At 36.0% G+C, this 15,353-nt stretch overlaps 1 protein-coding gene across 3 annotated transcripts in view; it reads right to left on the bottom strand.

The window, feature by feature from the left end:
- Positions 1-4,757: 4,757 nt before the first annotated feature.
- The window catches only part of LOC150084557 (disheveled-associated activator of morphogenesis 2-like), a 575,048-nt gene continuing 564,452 nt past the window's right edge, over positions 4,758-15,353 (bottom strand). For all 3 annotated transcript variants that reach the window (XM_090375315.1, XM_090375314.1, XM_090375316.1), the window contains exon 25: positions 4,758-5,562. In XM_090375315.1, the coding sequence (XP_090231441.1) occupies positions 5,245-5,562 (318 nt within the window). In that variant the 3' untranslated portion in view covers positions 4,758-5,244. The remainder of the gene's footprint in view (positions 5,563-15,353) is intronic.

The following is a 15,353-nucleotide window of genomic DNA, read 5'->3' as shown; positions in this document are numbered from 1 at the left end:
TTATGGTATCTCAGCTTGGATAGACTATGCTAATCTTGAAAAATATATAAGAAAACAGTATTCCAATGAGAGGATGATGCTCCTGAAGATGGCTGTAGTTTGTAGAACTGTCTCCACTGATGCGCTACAGATTGTCACAAGGAAAATGCCAATTGACCTCTTTCTGATTTACAGAGTAATGACTTTCAACATTTGGTGTGGTACTCCTTTTATTATTCATGATATTGAGTTGGATTTGGCTAGTGATCCTAAGAATGAGGTCAAGCAAATCTTAGATATCTTAATGACTCTTTGGAATCATAGATTGGCTAACTCAAATAAAGGTGAAATAACTCGCAGGTTCTTTCCCCTCTGTTGTCGATGTCCACCAGAAAAATGGTTTGTGTGGAATCTACAAACTGTTTTTATTAACCTGTCATGACTCATTTTTAGCAAAGCTGAATCAGCTGGGTGTTTCGGAAAGGTTGCAATGTCACTGCACGTCTCTGGAGACATGGAGTCGTGTTTTATATTATTGTCCTGAGTACTTGGATCTCAGAAATGAATTTTTATTTGATAGTCCCAATCTTGCTCACCTGACTGGGGGAAATGAGGCTCAATTAATTAAGACTGAGGAAGATTTCCAGGCCTTTCAAAAATTTTTTAAGAAATTATTCCAGAGAAGATTAGCACTGCTTGAACTTGAGGAAAGAACAGTAGAAGGCTTATAGACTATTGACATGAATTCTGTGTAACAGTTAAAGATGCTGAAATAAACAGTGTAATTGACCTGGTGTCATAATGATGCTATATGGCTCATTGTGCCGTGTGCTGTTCCTCGTGCCACAATTTATATTTTTGATTTATATTTCTATATATCATATGAATGTATATATTATCTGTATATCATATGGATGTGTAAATTATCTGTATATAATATATATTTATATAGTGGAGTTGCCAGTTTCTGGCTAGAGGCCGCTTGCTAGTAAAAAAGGAAAAAAAAAGTACATTTGGAAATAAAACGATAGGTTGGGAAGTGATGAGCATTCTTGGACAGCCTGAACTTGAGGAAAGAACAGTAGAAGGCTTATAGACTATTGACATGAATTCTGTGTAACAGTTTGGGATGCTGAAATAAACTGTGTAATTGACCTTGTAGTTAATGATCATCATGTTCTTCTGCAAACAGGAAAATATCATTTGACAATTTATGTAGTTACTTGTGACCATACTAGTATTTGTTTTCATCTCATGTTGACTTTATTTTTGCACCAAAAACCAAAAACCAAACCATGTTAACTTCCAATGGCTCCTTGTGCCAAATGTGGTCTTATTTGTGTCATATGGCTCCTTTGTGCCATGTGCTTGTCTTGTGGTTACTTGTGCCACATTTGAACTTATTCGTGTCATATGGCTCCTTTGTGCCACGTGCTTGTCTTGTGGTTACTTGTGCCACATTTGAACTTATTCGTGTCATATGGCTCCTTTGTGCCATGTGCTTGTCTTGTGGTTACTTGTGCCACATTTGAACTTATTCATGTCATATGGCTCATTGTGCCATGTGATTGTCTTGTCATTCCTTGTGCCACAGTTTATATTTCTGATTAGTTGTGTGATGTTATTTATGTGATGTGATATTTTGTCTGGACATGCTATATGTTCATTTCACCTTTATGACATTGAATCTGTATATAATATAATATGTATGTATATATATAGCAGATTTGCCAGTTTCTGGCTAGGGACCACTTGTTAATAAGAATGTAAAAAAAAAAAAAAAATGTAAATGTACATTTGGATAACCACAAGAGCTGAACTGGCAGGAACTTCAGGGTGAATATATTTTCTGACTGGAGTCAGAAAATAGTCACCAAGTTCTGCAGTACTGAATCCCTTTGAGCATGTGCAGAATGCTTTGAAAAGACTAATTTTGCATGTGCATGGTCATCAGTTTTCGGGTAACAAAACAACACCCTCAGATAGGTGTCTGGTTACTTGTTTTCATTGTGGAGCATAAGATCTGAAATGAAAAACAAGAATTTGAACATTATATTACAAGCTATCTGTTTAACTTCTGTGCATGAAATCGCTCAGCGGCAGTCTGCAAGTCAAAACATTACAGATGCTTGAATCACTAATTTAAATCCCATCCTGTTAAATGGGGAGATACAGGACATGCTTTGACTTTGTGCCTTGATTGCAGACAGCCTAAATGTAAACCTGAGCACTATTTTCCCAGTGCCACTGAGAGCGGTAAATTTCTTCAGTTGTGATGATGCCGAATCTACACTGTGCGCTGTGTCATTTACTCTTGGCATATAGTCACTGCACCTTTTTTCATCCACAGTCATTATGCGATCAAAGAAATCATTTTCTTCCTCTGCATATCATGTTAGATGTTGCAGACAAAATGCTATTTGCAAATGTTTCATTGTTGAGACATTTTGGAAAAAAACTTAATGCAGATCTTCCTGTAATGCAGTCTCTTGTGGTTGCAGTATAGATGGACAATGACTGATATCCAGCTTCCTATCCACATGATTCATCATGTGAATAGGAAGCTGGTCCCATTGGCATGACCACATGATTCATCATGTGGTCACGCCAATCCAGCCTAATGAAATTGGCTGGATTAGGAAGAAGAAGACAACATTTTCTTCTGTAACAGCTGCTTGAAATTGTCCTGGGTAAGAATTATTCTGCACAGGTTTCTCTTTCACAGGCTTTTGCCCATTCAGAGCTAATATGAATTCCAAATAACCCATACCTTTCATTTCAATGCATATAGAAGAGCAATTTCAATGTGTATTGTGAATTTATCAACTGAAATTAGAACACTGGGCCAATGTGATGTTCTGATGTTCACTAATCAGTTCTAATTCACTTGAAGAAATCTATAGTTGAATTGTATGAAGTACTATATAGTGTTGAGCCAGTTTGGTGTGGCATAAGCACTAGGAAAGTAAAGTTGAGAGTAGGAGTGTGTTATAGGCATAATGATATTGATGAGTACAATGAACAATTGTACAGAGAAATAGAGTGGGTCAGTAAATCAGATTGTCTTATAACTTTTAACTTCCCAGATGTAGACTAAAACTTGTGGGTTGGTCACTTACACACTAGCAAGACTTTTATGGATTTATTAGATGATTATTTTCTACAGCAGCATGTTCGAGAGGCAACAAGATGGGAGTAATACTCTTGATATTATCGGCAGTGATTATTCATGCATTAAGAATCTGCCAATAAAGGAACCACTAAGTGACAGTGATCACAGTGTACTGATGTGGGATTTGCACAAAGATGCAACTACTATTAGAGGTAAAGAGAACGGTTTTTGCTTTCGTAAAGGTGACTACAGTGGTCTCAGAAGTTTTTTAAATTCTATACAGTGGGACCAACTGACTATGTTACCAATATCAAATTCTAAATCGGAATTTGCTATTGGTGTTTTTGTGAGAAAATTTACACTTACACATGCATGATGCATATTCACATGGGTTTCTTTCCAGAATTGTAACTGCTGAGGAAATATGGATTCTTCATAAGGATCCAAAAAACACAGCAAATCCATGCATTTAAAGCATCATGGATCACCATCGCCCAAAAAATTTAGGGCTCAATCCTCCGCTGGTAACATCATGGGTGCTGCCATTTGTTGGGATATAAAAGATATCCCAACATATGTCACATAATTTCTGGAAATGCCCATGCTGCTGTTCCCAAAAATTTAAGAGGGGTTTCGTAAAAAGAACAGGGAAGAAGGTAAATTGATATGTGGGTTGCTTCTTGATGACATTGCTTCTGTACACAAGTCCCATTAAGCAATTGTTGCTTTGAGAGATTGCAGATTCTAGAAGTTAAACAGGCTGCCCTACAGTCCAGACCTATAGCTTTCAGGTGATTATTTCTTCTTCAGAAATCTGAAGAATCTTCAGATTTCTGAAGATTTCAGTTAAAAATCCCTAACTTCTTTTTGTCAGGCATTTTTTCTTTGCACTCAAAGTAGATGGCATGTCTTGAAATCAAGAAGGGGTGTATATTGAGGGGGAAAAATTAAAGCTATGTTGTTTCTTTATTATGAAGTAGATTACATTTTGAATGACCCTCTTATTAAGATCTACAACCTACTCTGCATGGATTCTGAAGATGAGAATTCAGCAGAGGTACTCATGAGTTAATTTGTATATTTCAGAAATGTCGTTTTACCAATAATTTCATACATGATATTGGTGTACTATAGGATAATGTTCTTCCAGTACCTAATTTTATTGACTTGTATCTATTATTTTGCAAACTACTGCTCTTTGGCCATTGTTACCTTACCTTAACATTTGCCCTCCAATGCATTCTTCAAGTTAATTTTCAGTTGATGAGGATAAATTACATTGTTAGGAAGATTGGAAGTTTTGGTATTTGAAATACTTGTGGACCTTTTTCTTAGATTTGAAGGGTATGTATACGTAAAAGTAAAAGAAACTTAACATGCATGGTGGACATAATATTTTTATTATAACTCTGTGTGTAATGCTCTGTTGACTTGTCAGTCAATCTTTTTAGGTCATTACTCTTGACAATACATGAGTGTAAAACCACTTGGCATTGTAAAATTATCACAAATGTTAACATACTGAAAGTGTTAACATACAGTAACAAATATAAATTAGATAGAGAAATAAGTAGAAAAGCAACATAATATCTACAGAACATTGCCGTATATATTAAAATACACTTACCGTACAAAATATATAAAGAAGTTTAGCAAAAAGAAGACACTCACTCATGTACATAATACATACATTCATACATACACAGTGTTCACACTGGTGTGAGATGTGACGATATACTACAGGCAATAGAAACATTACTATATATTAGTTCTCTGTTGACAGTGTACAACAATGGGCACAGAGTGGAGGAATTTGGCACCACATAGGTCAGTTGCCCTTAGAAGACAATCCTGGCTGACTGAGTGCAGTATTGTATTTATCATATACACGCACGCACGTACGCACGCATATACACTTGCTTGCACATACATATAAATCACGTCTTTGGCTCAGAGCACTCAATAGTCCATTGAAGGAAAAGTTGGAAGGCGCAATAAAGGTTTTCACTCGGATAACAGGCGTCTAATCCTTTTTTCTCCATTTCCCCTCGTATACTTAGTGATTAATTCTCAGATAAAGCACTCTCATACAATTAAACATATGACTGGTGATTTGTCGAGCTTGTTTATTTACTCTTAACACTAAATACTTCTCAGCCTTTTACCTTATGGCTAGGAGATGTAAAAACTCTTTCTCGACTAGATTCCCTTGCTAAATTTCTCCATTGACCACCTTCACAATGTCCTAGTGTTTGATGCGTTGGAGTATTGTTCCCTCGTCGCTTATTCCGCCGATATTTTGTGAAGTCTTCGCCAAACACATCACCAGTTCTGAGGGCAGATATGAGGTCATCAAATTCTCCTTTGGCTGTTGTTCCACTGATTGTCCGAATACCGTTGATACTGCCATTCTTCTGCTCCAGTTCGCCCTTGAGAAAATTACTTTTCTGACTTTTGTCTCTTTTCTTTAGCTGATGGAAGACAGAGAAACTACATCAACGTTATGTAGCTAGTATCTTACACACTGAATAATAATATAAATTGATAAATTCAATAACAATAACAAAAGTACCAATTAAAATATCAGAACTTCAATTCTTGTTCTGTAAAAGAAAAAGGAAACAAAGATCCCTTAAGGAAAATTTTCTGATAAAGACAATGATCTCTAATACAGTATTACACGACTGTCATGATGCATGTACGAATATCAAGTACTTCTCTAAAGAGATGGTTTTCTTTATCATAATGATTTGTCATGAACTTCACAGATATATAATGGCAATTTATCCAACATTGAATTACCCAACAGACAGCAGACATGCCTAGCACCTTCACTGCCATAGGGATGGCCCTATTATTTAAAGTAAATATAGTAATCTTGGCATGTAATTTTGATGTCTACTTGTCTGTTGAACATTTGACTTCCACTTTTAGATGATCTGGTCCCAATTGGCTGATGCATGAAGGTTTATTTACATGTATATCAGTATATAAGGTGTTATCAAAATGTTCTGGAATGGATTGTATCAAAATTGAGGTGCCGTCTCAGCAAGTTGCAACTTGCTACAATATTTAATGACTTGTGAATCACTCATTTATCTACAGTCTGCCTGAGTTACCACATGCTGAATACATGTTTTATGTCTTTTGTTGCATTTTAAATGAGTGATTCCACTGAACAGCTAATTTGGATAATATTTTGTATTTCAAATTATGAAAAAGTTCAAGAGAAACCATGAAATGTTCACAGCTTTCATAGAAAATACTGTGTTGTTCAAAGACCTTTCAGTGGGTTCACATTTAAGAGAGCTGCTGTTCCCTTGAAGGTGATCCTTGCTCTGGCCTGCTTATCAGTTTCAAAAAAAAAAAAAAAAAAAATCCCTATTCTTCAATTGCTCATGTTCATGATTTGGTCAGAAATGATTAACGTTTAACAGTCTGTGATGTTGTGTGATTTTGTTACTGCATTTCATATTTCTTATGGCACTTTTCAATCAATTTAACACAATATTTGGAATTGTGATGGTTTTTAAACAAAGTTTGTACGTTGCATCCTCACTGACGATCGTTCGAGAAATGGTCACTCATTTCTCACATGTCAGGAGCTTCCTCAACGTGCTGTTGCTGACCCAAATTTTTTTTATTCCATTGTTACTGGTGATGAATCATGGGTGTATGGCTATCACTGGGAAACAAAAGCCCAGTCTTCTCAATGGAAGACTGTCTTCTCCAAGGCCTAAAAAAAAAAAACAGGACAGTCTCTGTCAAATCCAAAGAGCATATTTATTGCATATTTTAATAACAGAGCATTGTTCTTTATGTATTTATTCTGCATGGTCAAACAGCAAACAAGGAATACTAATAAAGGATTGTGCAGTTCTTTTCAAATAAACAATTGCATAAACCAGAAAAGCAGACCTTAGAGAATTGGTGCTTGCATCATGACAATGCCTTTGAATACATGACACTTTCTATTCAAGAATTTCTTGTGAAGCATTTCATCATTGTGGACCCCCATCCATCATACTCACCAGATTTAGCTGCTTGTGATTTTTATTGTTTCACAAACTTCAAGTGTCCCCCTTGAAAATCACAGATTTGCAATGAATATGGAAATTATTTAGAACAAAACATAGAAACTATTAGCAGTTCTAAGAGAAGAATATAAGGAATTCCAGAAGTTGCAGAAGCTTTGTAATTCATGCATAGTGTCAAGGAGACTACTTCAAAATGATCCATCCAAAAAGCGGCAAGCTTCATCAGTTCCTAAATATTAATTCAGTCCAAGAACTTTCTGATCACATCTCACTATCATGTTGCCACATTATCTCCACTAGGCATAGCGGTCACAATCAAAGCTTGTTTAATAATGTCAAATGTGATTGTCAAATACGAACTATGGGATACTAGGATTTACTGTATCAGAATGGTAAAACTCCAAAATAGAGTGAAATGTGTTGATAAAATAGCAAAAATAAAAAAATCATCACACTGAAATATCATAAAATAAAATATAATATAATATCAAAATTTAATATCCAAAAAATACATCATATATCTTAATTTTAAAAAATAATAAGTTATATTAATTAGTAAATTTCTAATCCATTGGCCATCATACATATAATTTGTTAAAAAAATACAAACAAACAAACAAACAAAAGTATGTATGTTGATGCATGCTTTCAATGTCATATAGGAAAAAAATAGCTGTTTGACCTGTAATTTCAAAAATATATTCCTAAAAGTCTATTGTAAGAATTTAAGAATTCTATTGTAAGAATTTAATTTTTTAGCCTTGATTAACATGATGCTGAATTACAAAATCAAATTCAAGTGTAATTAAAGCTGGAAGAAGAGGAGCTAGCAGTAACTGTGGCTGATTAGTGGATCAGAATCTTGGTGATTTTTAAATCCATCTGTATGGCACATGATTTGCCTTTATTAGTTTAAAAGCATCATAAAAATAATAGGTCCAATACAACCAGCAATGCAGAAGGATACCACTCCTTGCTGGTTCATGCTGTTCAATTGACATCAATGACAAGCATCAGCAATGCATACTTTTTTAACCAAATTATAATATGGCAATGGTACGTTAGTCACTTGTAAAGAGCTGCTGTAGTGCTTGCCACAGAAGGTCAAACATACATTACACTTCATCACCAAATTATGGACACCTGCACAACATTCAAAAATAGAACTGATTACCTGTGGAATTTTGTTAAATTTCATTCAGATAATATCCAATATAATGATTATCTGTTCCTCTGTGAACAAGTTTAGTATATCTGTAATCTAATCAATAATAAGGTTCAAATTTAAGAGTGAAGTTTGAAATCCCTCAGTCTAAGATATAGTAAATAAATAATTGCTGTGTATTTTCTGAGATGGCCATATAGGATCAGAGAGTTTACATGATAGAGAATACAAGAAATTTTCCATATTAGTGATCATGTAAGTCAAATTCACAATAGATCAAACATATACTACTCCCCAAGTTCACCACTCATCTGCACAGGTAGCACATTGATCAAAAATTTCATTAATTGATGTAGTTTATTTTATTACAGTGTTTTGTATTAAGATACAATCTGATATTTCTTTTCAGTATTACATTATAACACTATTTTATGTATTATGTTTTGTTTTACTCTTGTATTTCACTATGATGATTTTTATTATTGATGTATATCCATAATTTTGAATTGGGCAAAATTGTTCATATAAATTCTTTATGAATTCTAATTTATATTAAGGCAGTGAACTGATCTTATAATAGGCCTAAATTTAATAATGAAATTGAAAATGAATAGGTCTAATATACATATTATAATCTAATATAATAAACATTCATTTGTTAATTAATTTCACTTGTGTGAAGTTTTAGATATTGAGTTGCTAAAGTGACATTTTTGGTTTGATTGCCAAAGTGTCTCACTACCTGGAGATGTGTCCTGCAGCATATCTGTGCCTGTCTGAAGCAGATAAGTCCATTGTCTCGAATATATGCATACAGTATAATTAAGTAATAAAGTACACACAGCCAAGTAGTGAGACGTAAGGATAAAGTAATACATTCATGTGAACTGATCATAGTTCTGGTATTTCACTTCTAACTACAGTGATCTTCTTGTCTTATCTCTCTCTTATAAGCTCATCTGACCCTGTGTAATCACCACAGAGTACAAACAGAAAATATATTTATTTTGCAGTCATTCATATTAGTATTAGCAGTGGCAAAAGATGCAAGAAAGCAAGCTTATACAGTATCAGCCAAAAAGAAAAGAAAAAAAAAAAAAAAAAATGCCACCTGCTATTTTACCTATTCATCCCCTCCAACAGTCTGTCTAATTCTTCCTTGAATTACTTTAAACTATCAACTTCCACAACAATGCATGGAAGTTGTTCTAGCAATAAACAATCCATTGCTAAAGGCAAACTTCCGTACATCTATTCTTCAACTGTCTTTCCTCAGTTTGAATTTGTGTCCCCTCATGTGTGTGGTCTGAGTAAGGGGAAGAATTCCATCAGTATTGAGCTTGCTCAATCCATTCAAAGCCCTAAACACCACAATCAGATCACCTTGCAGGTGGGCGCCTCTGTAACCAGGTGGGCAGGAGCACCAGGGCATAGCACACGCTTCTTGATTAGACCGGGGTTCGAGCCCGTGCCCACCAAATACGAAGGATGCGGAAAGGTCAGGGAATGACCACCACATATCCCTGGAGCAATATGGCCTTAGTTGCTAATGCTCCTAAAAACCAAACAACAACAATAAACTTGTAGGTGTCTAAGTCTCCACATGCTTCAATTCAAATGAGTAAGAGTAGAGTACCCCTTTGTACTGCTCACAAATCTCGTTGCCATTCCCTGTACATATTCCAGCAGCTCCTCATCCTTCCTAAAATGAAGCCTACAGACCTGTATACAGTACTCAAGATGTGGCCTGATCATTGCCATATGGAAAGGGATAATAACCTCCTTATCCCAACTAGCAAAGTTCCTGTATATCATTGACAAAACCCAATGAGCTTGCCTGGTAGCTGTCTGCATTGCTCAGAGAACTTTGTATCTGACTGCACAATTACCTCCAGGTAATTTTCATTCTCCACTGCCCTGAGTGTAATACCACTTGGTTGGTATGTTATTCTAGGGTTACTGCTAGCCATATGCAGTGTTTTGCATTTTTCGATGTTAAACTTCATTTGCCACTTCTCAGCCCATCTCCCCAACTTTTCTAGATCCTCTTGCAGTTGCATACTGTCATTAACCAGCATACCAACCTTTGTATCATCTGGAAACTTGGACATTAAGACTGATATGCCTTCATCAACATCATTGAAAAATATAGAAAAGAACAATGGCCACAACGTCAAACCTTGGGGGATTCCACTAATAACATTAGTCCATTAAGAGCATGTCCATTGATTACCACTCTCTGTCTTGTCCCACTCAACCATCCATAGCAGCAACTTGCCCTTAATGCTATATTGCTCCAATTTGTACAGTAGGCTTCCATCTGCAACAGTATCAAAAGATTTCCTAAAATCCAAGTATATATGATATCAAAATTATTTTTGCATCCAGTTCCGTTGTGACCACATCATAGTATCCAATCAAGTTGGTCAGACAAGACTTCCCCTTAACATACCCATGCTGTGTGTGAACTATAACTGCAGTCTTGTCTAGATGATCCTGCAGTGCTTCTTTAACCAGTGACTCCACTGTTTTTCCCAGAACAGAAGTTAAACTAACAGGTCCGTAATTACTCATGTCAACTTTCAACTTTGTGAATTGAGGATATATTTGCTGATCTCCAATCTGTGGGAACCTCCTCTGATTCCAAGGATACTGTCATAATTAAGGCTAAGGGTTTCCTTACTTCCTTCATTGCCTCCCTTAATAGAACTGGACAGATCTCATCCACCCTAAGTGCCTTACAAAATTATTTAGCTCCTGGTCATAGCTTGATAAACTTCTGGCACTCTCTTCCCTAAAGAATTCCTCATCTGTGAGTGTAGATGCAAAATACTTATTCAGTTTGTCATCAACCTGAGCAGGATCATCAAAAGTCAAACCATCAATATCAAGTGGACCAATTTGATTCATTCCCTTCCTTCTGGAGTTTACATAAGTAAAGAAGTCGTTGCTGTTTTTATTTGCATCCTTTGCCAAAGATTTCTCATAATCTGCCTCCGCTTGTCTGATCTCCTTTGTGACTTGATTACAGACTAGTTTATATCTACAACAGGCTTCTGTGTTGCTAGATAATTTATACACATCCCATACACTTTTCTTCTCTGCCACGGGTTTCACATGTTCATCTGACATCAGTTTAGGCCTATTCCTTGAAGAATATTTCTTAGGTGGTGTGAAAGCCTTGTAACTTCTATGATTAATTTCTTGAATGCTTCCCATTTAGAATTTGCTGATGGTAACATCATCAGTTGGTTCCATTCTTATAGAACTGTAATCACTGCCACCTATTGGTTCTTTTATGTGCAGATTCTTAATACATGCATTATCACTGCTGATAATCCAATCAGGGTACTCTCTTGCTTCTTCTCACATGCTGTAGAAAGGAATCATCCAATAAATCCACAAAAGTCTTCCTTGTGTGTGAGTGACCAATCCACAAGTTCTACTTAATATCTGGAAAGTTAAAATTCACCATTATAACACATTCTAAAATAGCATTCTATTTCTCTGTACAGCTATCCATTGCACTTATCAGGGTCATTAGGTTTATAACACACTCCTACTCTAATTTTTGCTTTCCCAGTGCTTATGTTAGATATGCTTGTGTCATATGAAATTCAGCTTATGTTTCTCTAATATATATACAACTTTTTACCTTTATATGGAATTGATGACATGCCAGCTGATGGTAATATCTATTTGAAATTAGTGCAAAAAAAAAAATTAGTGAAACAGACAGAAATGAGGAGATTGTTTTGCTGTACTACACAAATGATTAAGTCCGAAGTGTGACAGTTCCAAAAATGTGTATTTGAGAGCATAGGTTGAACAGGAATAGTATTGGTATTGGCATTAGTATGGCCATATAGTGCAAGGAAACCACAAGCTTTTGATTCATCATCCAAAAGAAAAAAAAAAAAAAAAAAAAAAAGAAAGAAAGAAAATACAAATTATTCCCTTCCCCATATAAGTAACTATCCTTTTGACCTCTGAATTTCTTCAAACTGTCAGCCTCAACTGCCTGCTGAGGCAACTTGACCCATTAATCAAGGACTCGCTGACTAAAAGAAAACTTCCTACAGTCTAAACGTCTAAACCTCTTCCCCTTTAATTTTAATTTATGGCCCCTAGTTCTGGAATTCTTTAAAACAGTGAACATTCTTCCTCATTCATTTTACTAACCCCTCTCAGAGCCTTATAAACCTCAATAAGATCCCCTCTAAGGTGCCTGGTTGCTAAGCTCTGTACCACCTAATCAAAGCCTGTTTTCATACAGCTGCCCTTTTGCTTATCTGACCATGTGCGAGTTGCCTGTCTTTGGACCCTTTCAAGAAGCTCATTTTCTTTTTTTAAATGAGGTCTCATTACTTGGACACTATTCCAAATGCAGTCTTACAATTTCGTTATAAAGTGAGATTATGATCTCATTATCTCTACAGTATAATGTTCAATAAAACATTGATAGGACACCATGGGCTTTTTGGCCACCTGTTTACACTACTCAGAAAACTTCATATCTGCCCATATCATAAGCCCAGATCTTTTACTTCTTCTGCTGCTTTTCAATCAACCCCACTAGGTATATAATTTATTTTGGGGATTGCTATTCCCCAAGTGCAAGACCTTGCATTTTTCTGCATTAAAATATAGCTCCCACTTTTCTTGAAACCTGTTCAAATCATCCTGAAGGAGTTCTGCTTGGTAGTAATCATTAACAACTCTCCCAATCTTCACATTATCTGCAAATTTTGACATCACACACTTTATTCCTTTGTCGATGTCATTTATGAAAATAAGAAACAACAGTAGTCTATGAACCTTGCTTGAACCGATCCTTGGGGGACTCCACTTCTACATTACTCCAATCTGAAGAATATCCATTGATTACAATGGATATTCTGCCTTCTGCCCACATCCACCCTACAATCCATCTTACAATCTTTCCAGTAATTCGAAAATGTTCCAGCCTATACAATAATCCCTCATGAGGAATTGAATCAAATGCTTTGCTAAAATGCAAATAAACTATGTTAAAATTGTTCTTTACAATCAGCTCATGAATAACTGTGTCAAAACAGCTTACTATGTTAGTTAAATATGATTTGCCTTTAACAAAACCATGTTATGTGTTCTTCAGAGTGCCATTTCTTTCTAAATACCTCTGGATTGCACTCTTAACCTTTGCTTCCAAGACTTTCCCTACGACTGAAGTCCGATTGACCAATCTGTAGTTACCAACTTCATTTCTTAGAACCACCTTTATGTATTGGTGATACATTGGCACTCTCCAATCCAATGGAATCTCTCCCAACCCAAATGATGTCCTCATAATTAACCTCACTGGTTCAATACACTCTGCCCATCTCTCTCAAAATTACTGGTTATATGCCATCAACTCCAGGAGCCTTACACTGTGCTTTTATTTCAAAAGTTTTTCTAATAAACAGTCATCAGTAATTTTGAAATCACTAATTTCATATGGCTCAGTCTCACTCACACAGCCATCTTCAGCATGAAGGGTCTTCTTACCCCTAGTACTTTCTCTAACATGCTGGTACAAATAATAATCATTTAGTTTATTTTAAAAAGTTTTTCCCCATGGTGAATTTTCCTCCCTCTTATTCCAATCAATTAGAGGCAGAATGAGAATGGAAGTCACCGATCATAAAACATCCACGCTTGCTTGCCCATTCCATCTGCATGCACAGACTCTCACCAGAGTCTTCACATCTGGTTTGTAAATTACCTCCACTCTCATTGTACCATTGCTTCCAACTAACTCACACCACACAGATTCTATACTGGCAGATGTAACTTCTAACTCAGCAAAAGCTCTTTTCATGCTCAGGCTGCTTTTGATAAGAAGCATGACTCCACCACCCTTTCTATCTTCACTGTCTTTCCTAAATACTTTATACACACACACCATAGTGGAACTTAACATCCCCAATTTCTCAATGGCACTACGTTTCTGTTAGTTCTCTTATGTCAGCATTAGTGTTGTAACCAGGAGTTTCAATTCAGTTAATTTATTGACAACACACCTGACATTACTGTAGACACAGTTAAGACTAAGTATTCTTTTGTATAATTTACTACCTTGACACACCCCTTGACATTTAGGCTTGTTTCTCTAGCTTTATCTTCCTGTTCATTTGAAATGTTGCTACCCTCACAACATCTTGCCAACAGGGGCTGTTGTGGCAACAAATAGGAATTCTTGAGGTGAGTGCAAGCATCTAAAACGGATCTATATAACCCCTTCCCCCCCTAACAAGCTGTTTCCCTGAATCCTTAAGGTATCCTCAGTGATAATGGAAAAAATCCTTGCACCACCTTTGTTGAAATGAATTCAGAATAGATTTCTTCTATCTACAAGTGGGAACACAATGATAAAAATTTCCCCTACAGCCTTGCAAAGTCTTCTAGATCCTCAAGTCTTAAGTTAATCCATGAGGCTTTCAGCATATATCCCTCCTATTGTGTCTGGACAGAATTGCAGACACCTACATATTCTGACCTAACTCACAGCATTTTTTCAGCACAGTCCTATATTTTAGCATTAACATTAGCATTAGCATTAGTAAAGGCACATGATGCAAGAAAGCAAGCTTATATAGCAACAGCCAAAAAAACACTACTCATTTCACCCATCCACTCACTCCAAATGTTAGTCTAGAATAGATTCTGCCTTGAATCCATTTAAACTATCAACTTCTACAATGACAGATGGAATTTTGTTCCAGCAATCAACCACACACTGGCTTAAGGCAAACTTCTGCCCATCTATCCTACAACTGTTTTTCCTCAATTTGAATTTATGCCCTCTCAGGCAATTGTTCTAAGCAAGAGGAAGATTCCATCAGCATTGAGCATGCTCAAACCATTCAATGCTTTACACACCTCAATTAGATCACCTCGCATGTGCCTAGTCTCCAGACACTGTAATTTTCAATACTTAAGTCTTTCTTCATAAGAGCAACGCTTTTTTCCACATTTACTAATCTTGTTGCTCTTCTCTGTACTCATTCCAGCAGCTCTACATTCTTCTAAAAATGAG

This window comes from Mastigoproctus giganteus, chromosome 6, assembly GCF_048544385.1.
Source record: "Mastigoproctus giganteus isolate SK-2022 chromosome 6, ASM4854438v1, whole genome shotgun sequence".
Lineage (NCBI taxonomy): Eukaryota > Metazoa > Arthropoda > Arachnida > Uropygi > Thelyphonidae > Mastigoproctus > Mastigoproctus giganteus.
Note: the sequence above shows the minus strand (reverse complement) of the source record. Positions and strands in the feature narration are given on the sequence as shown.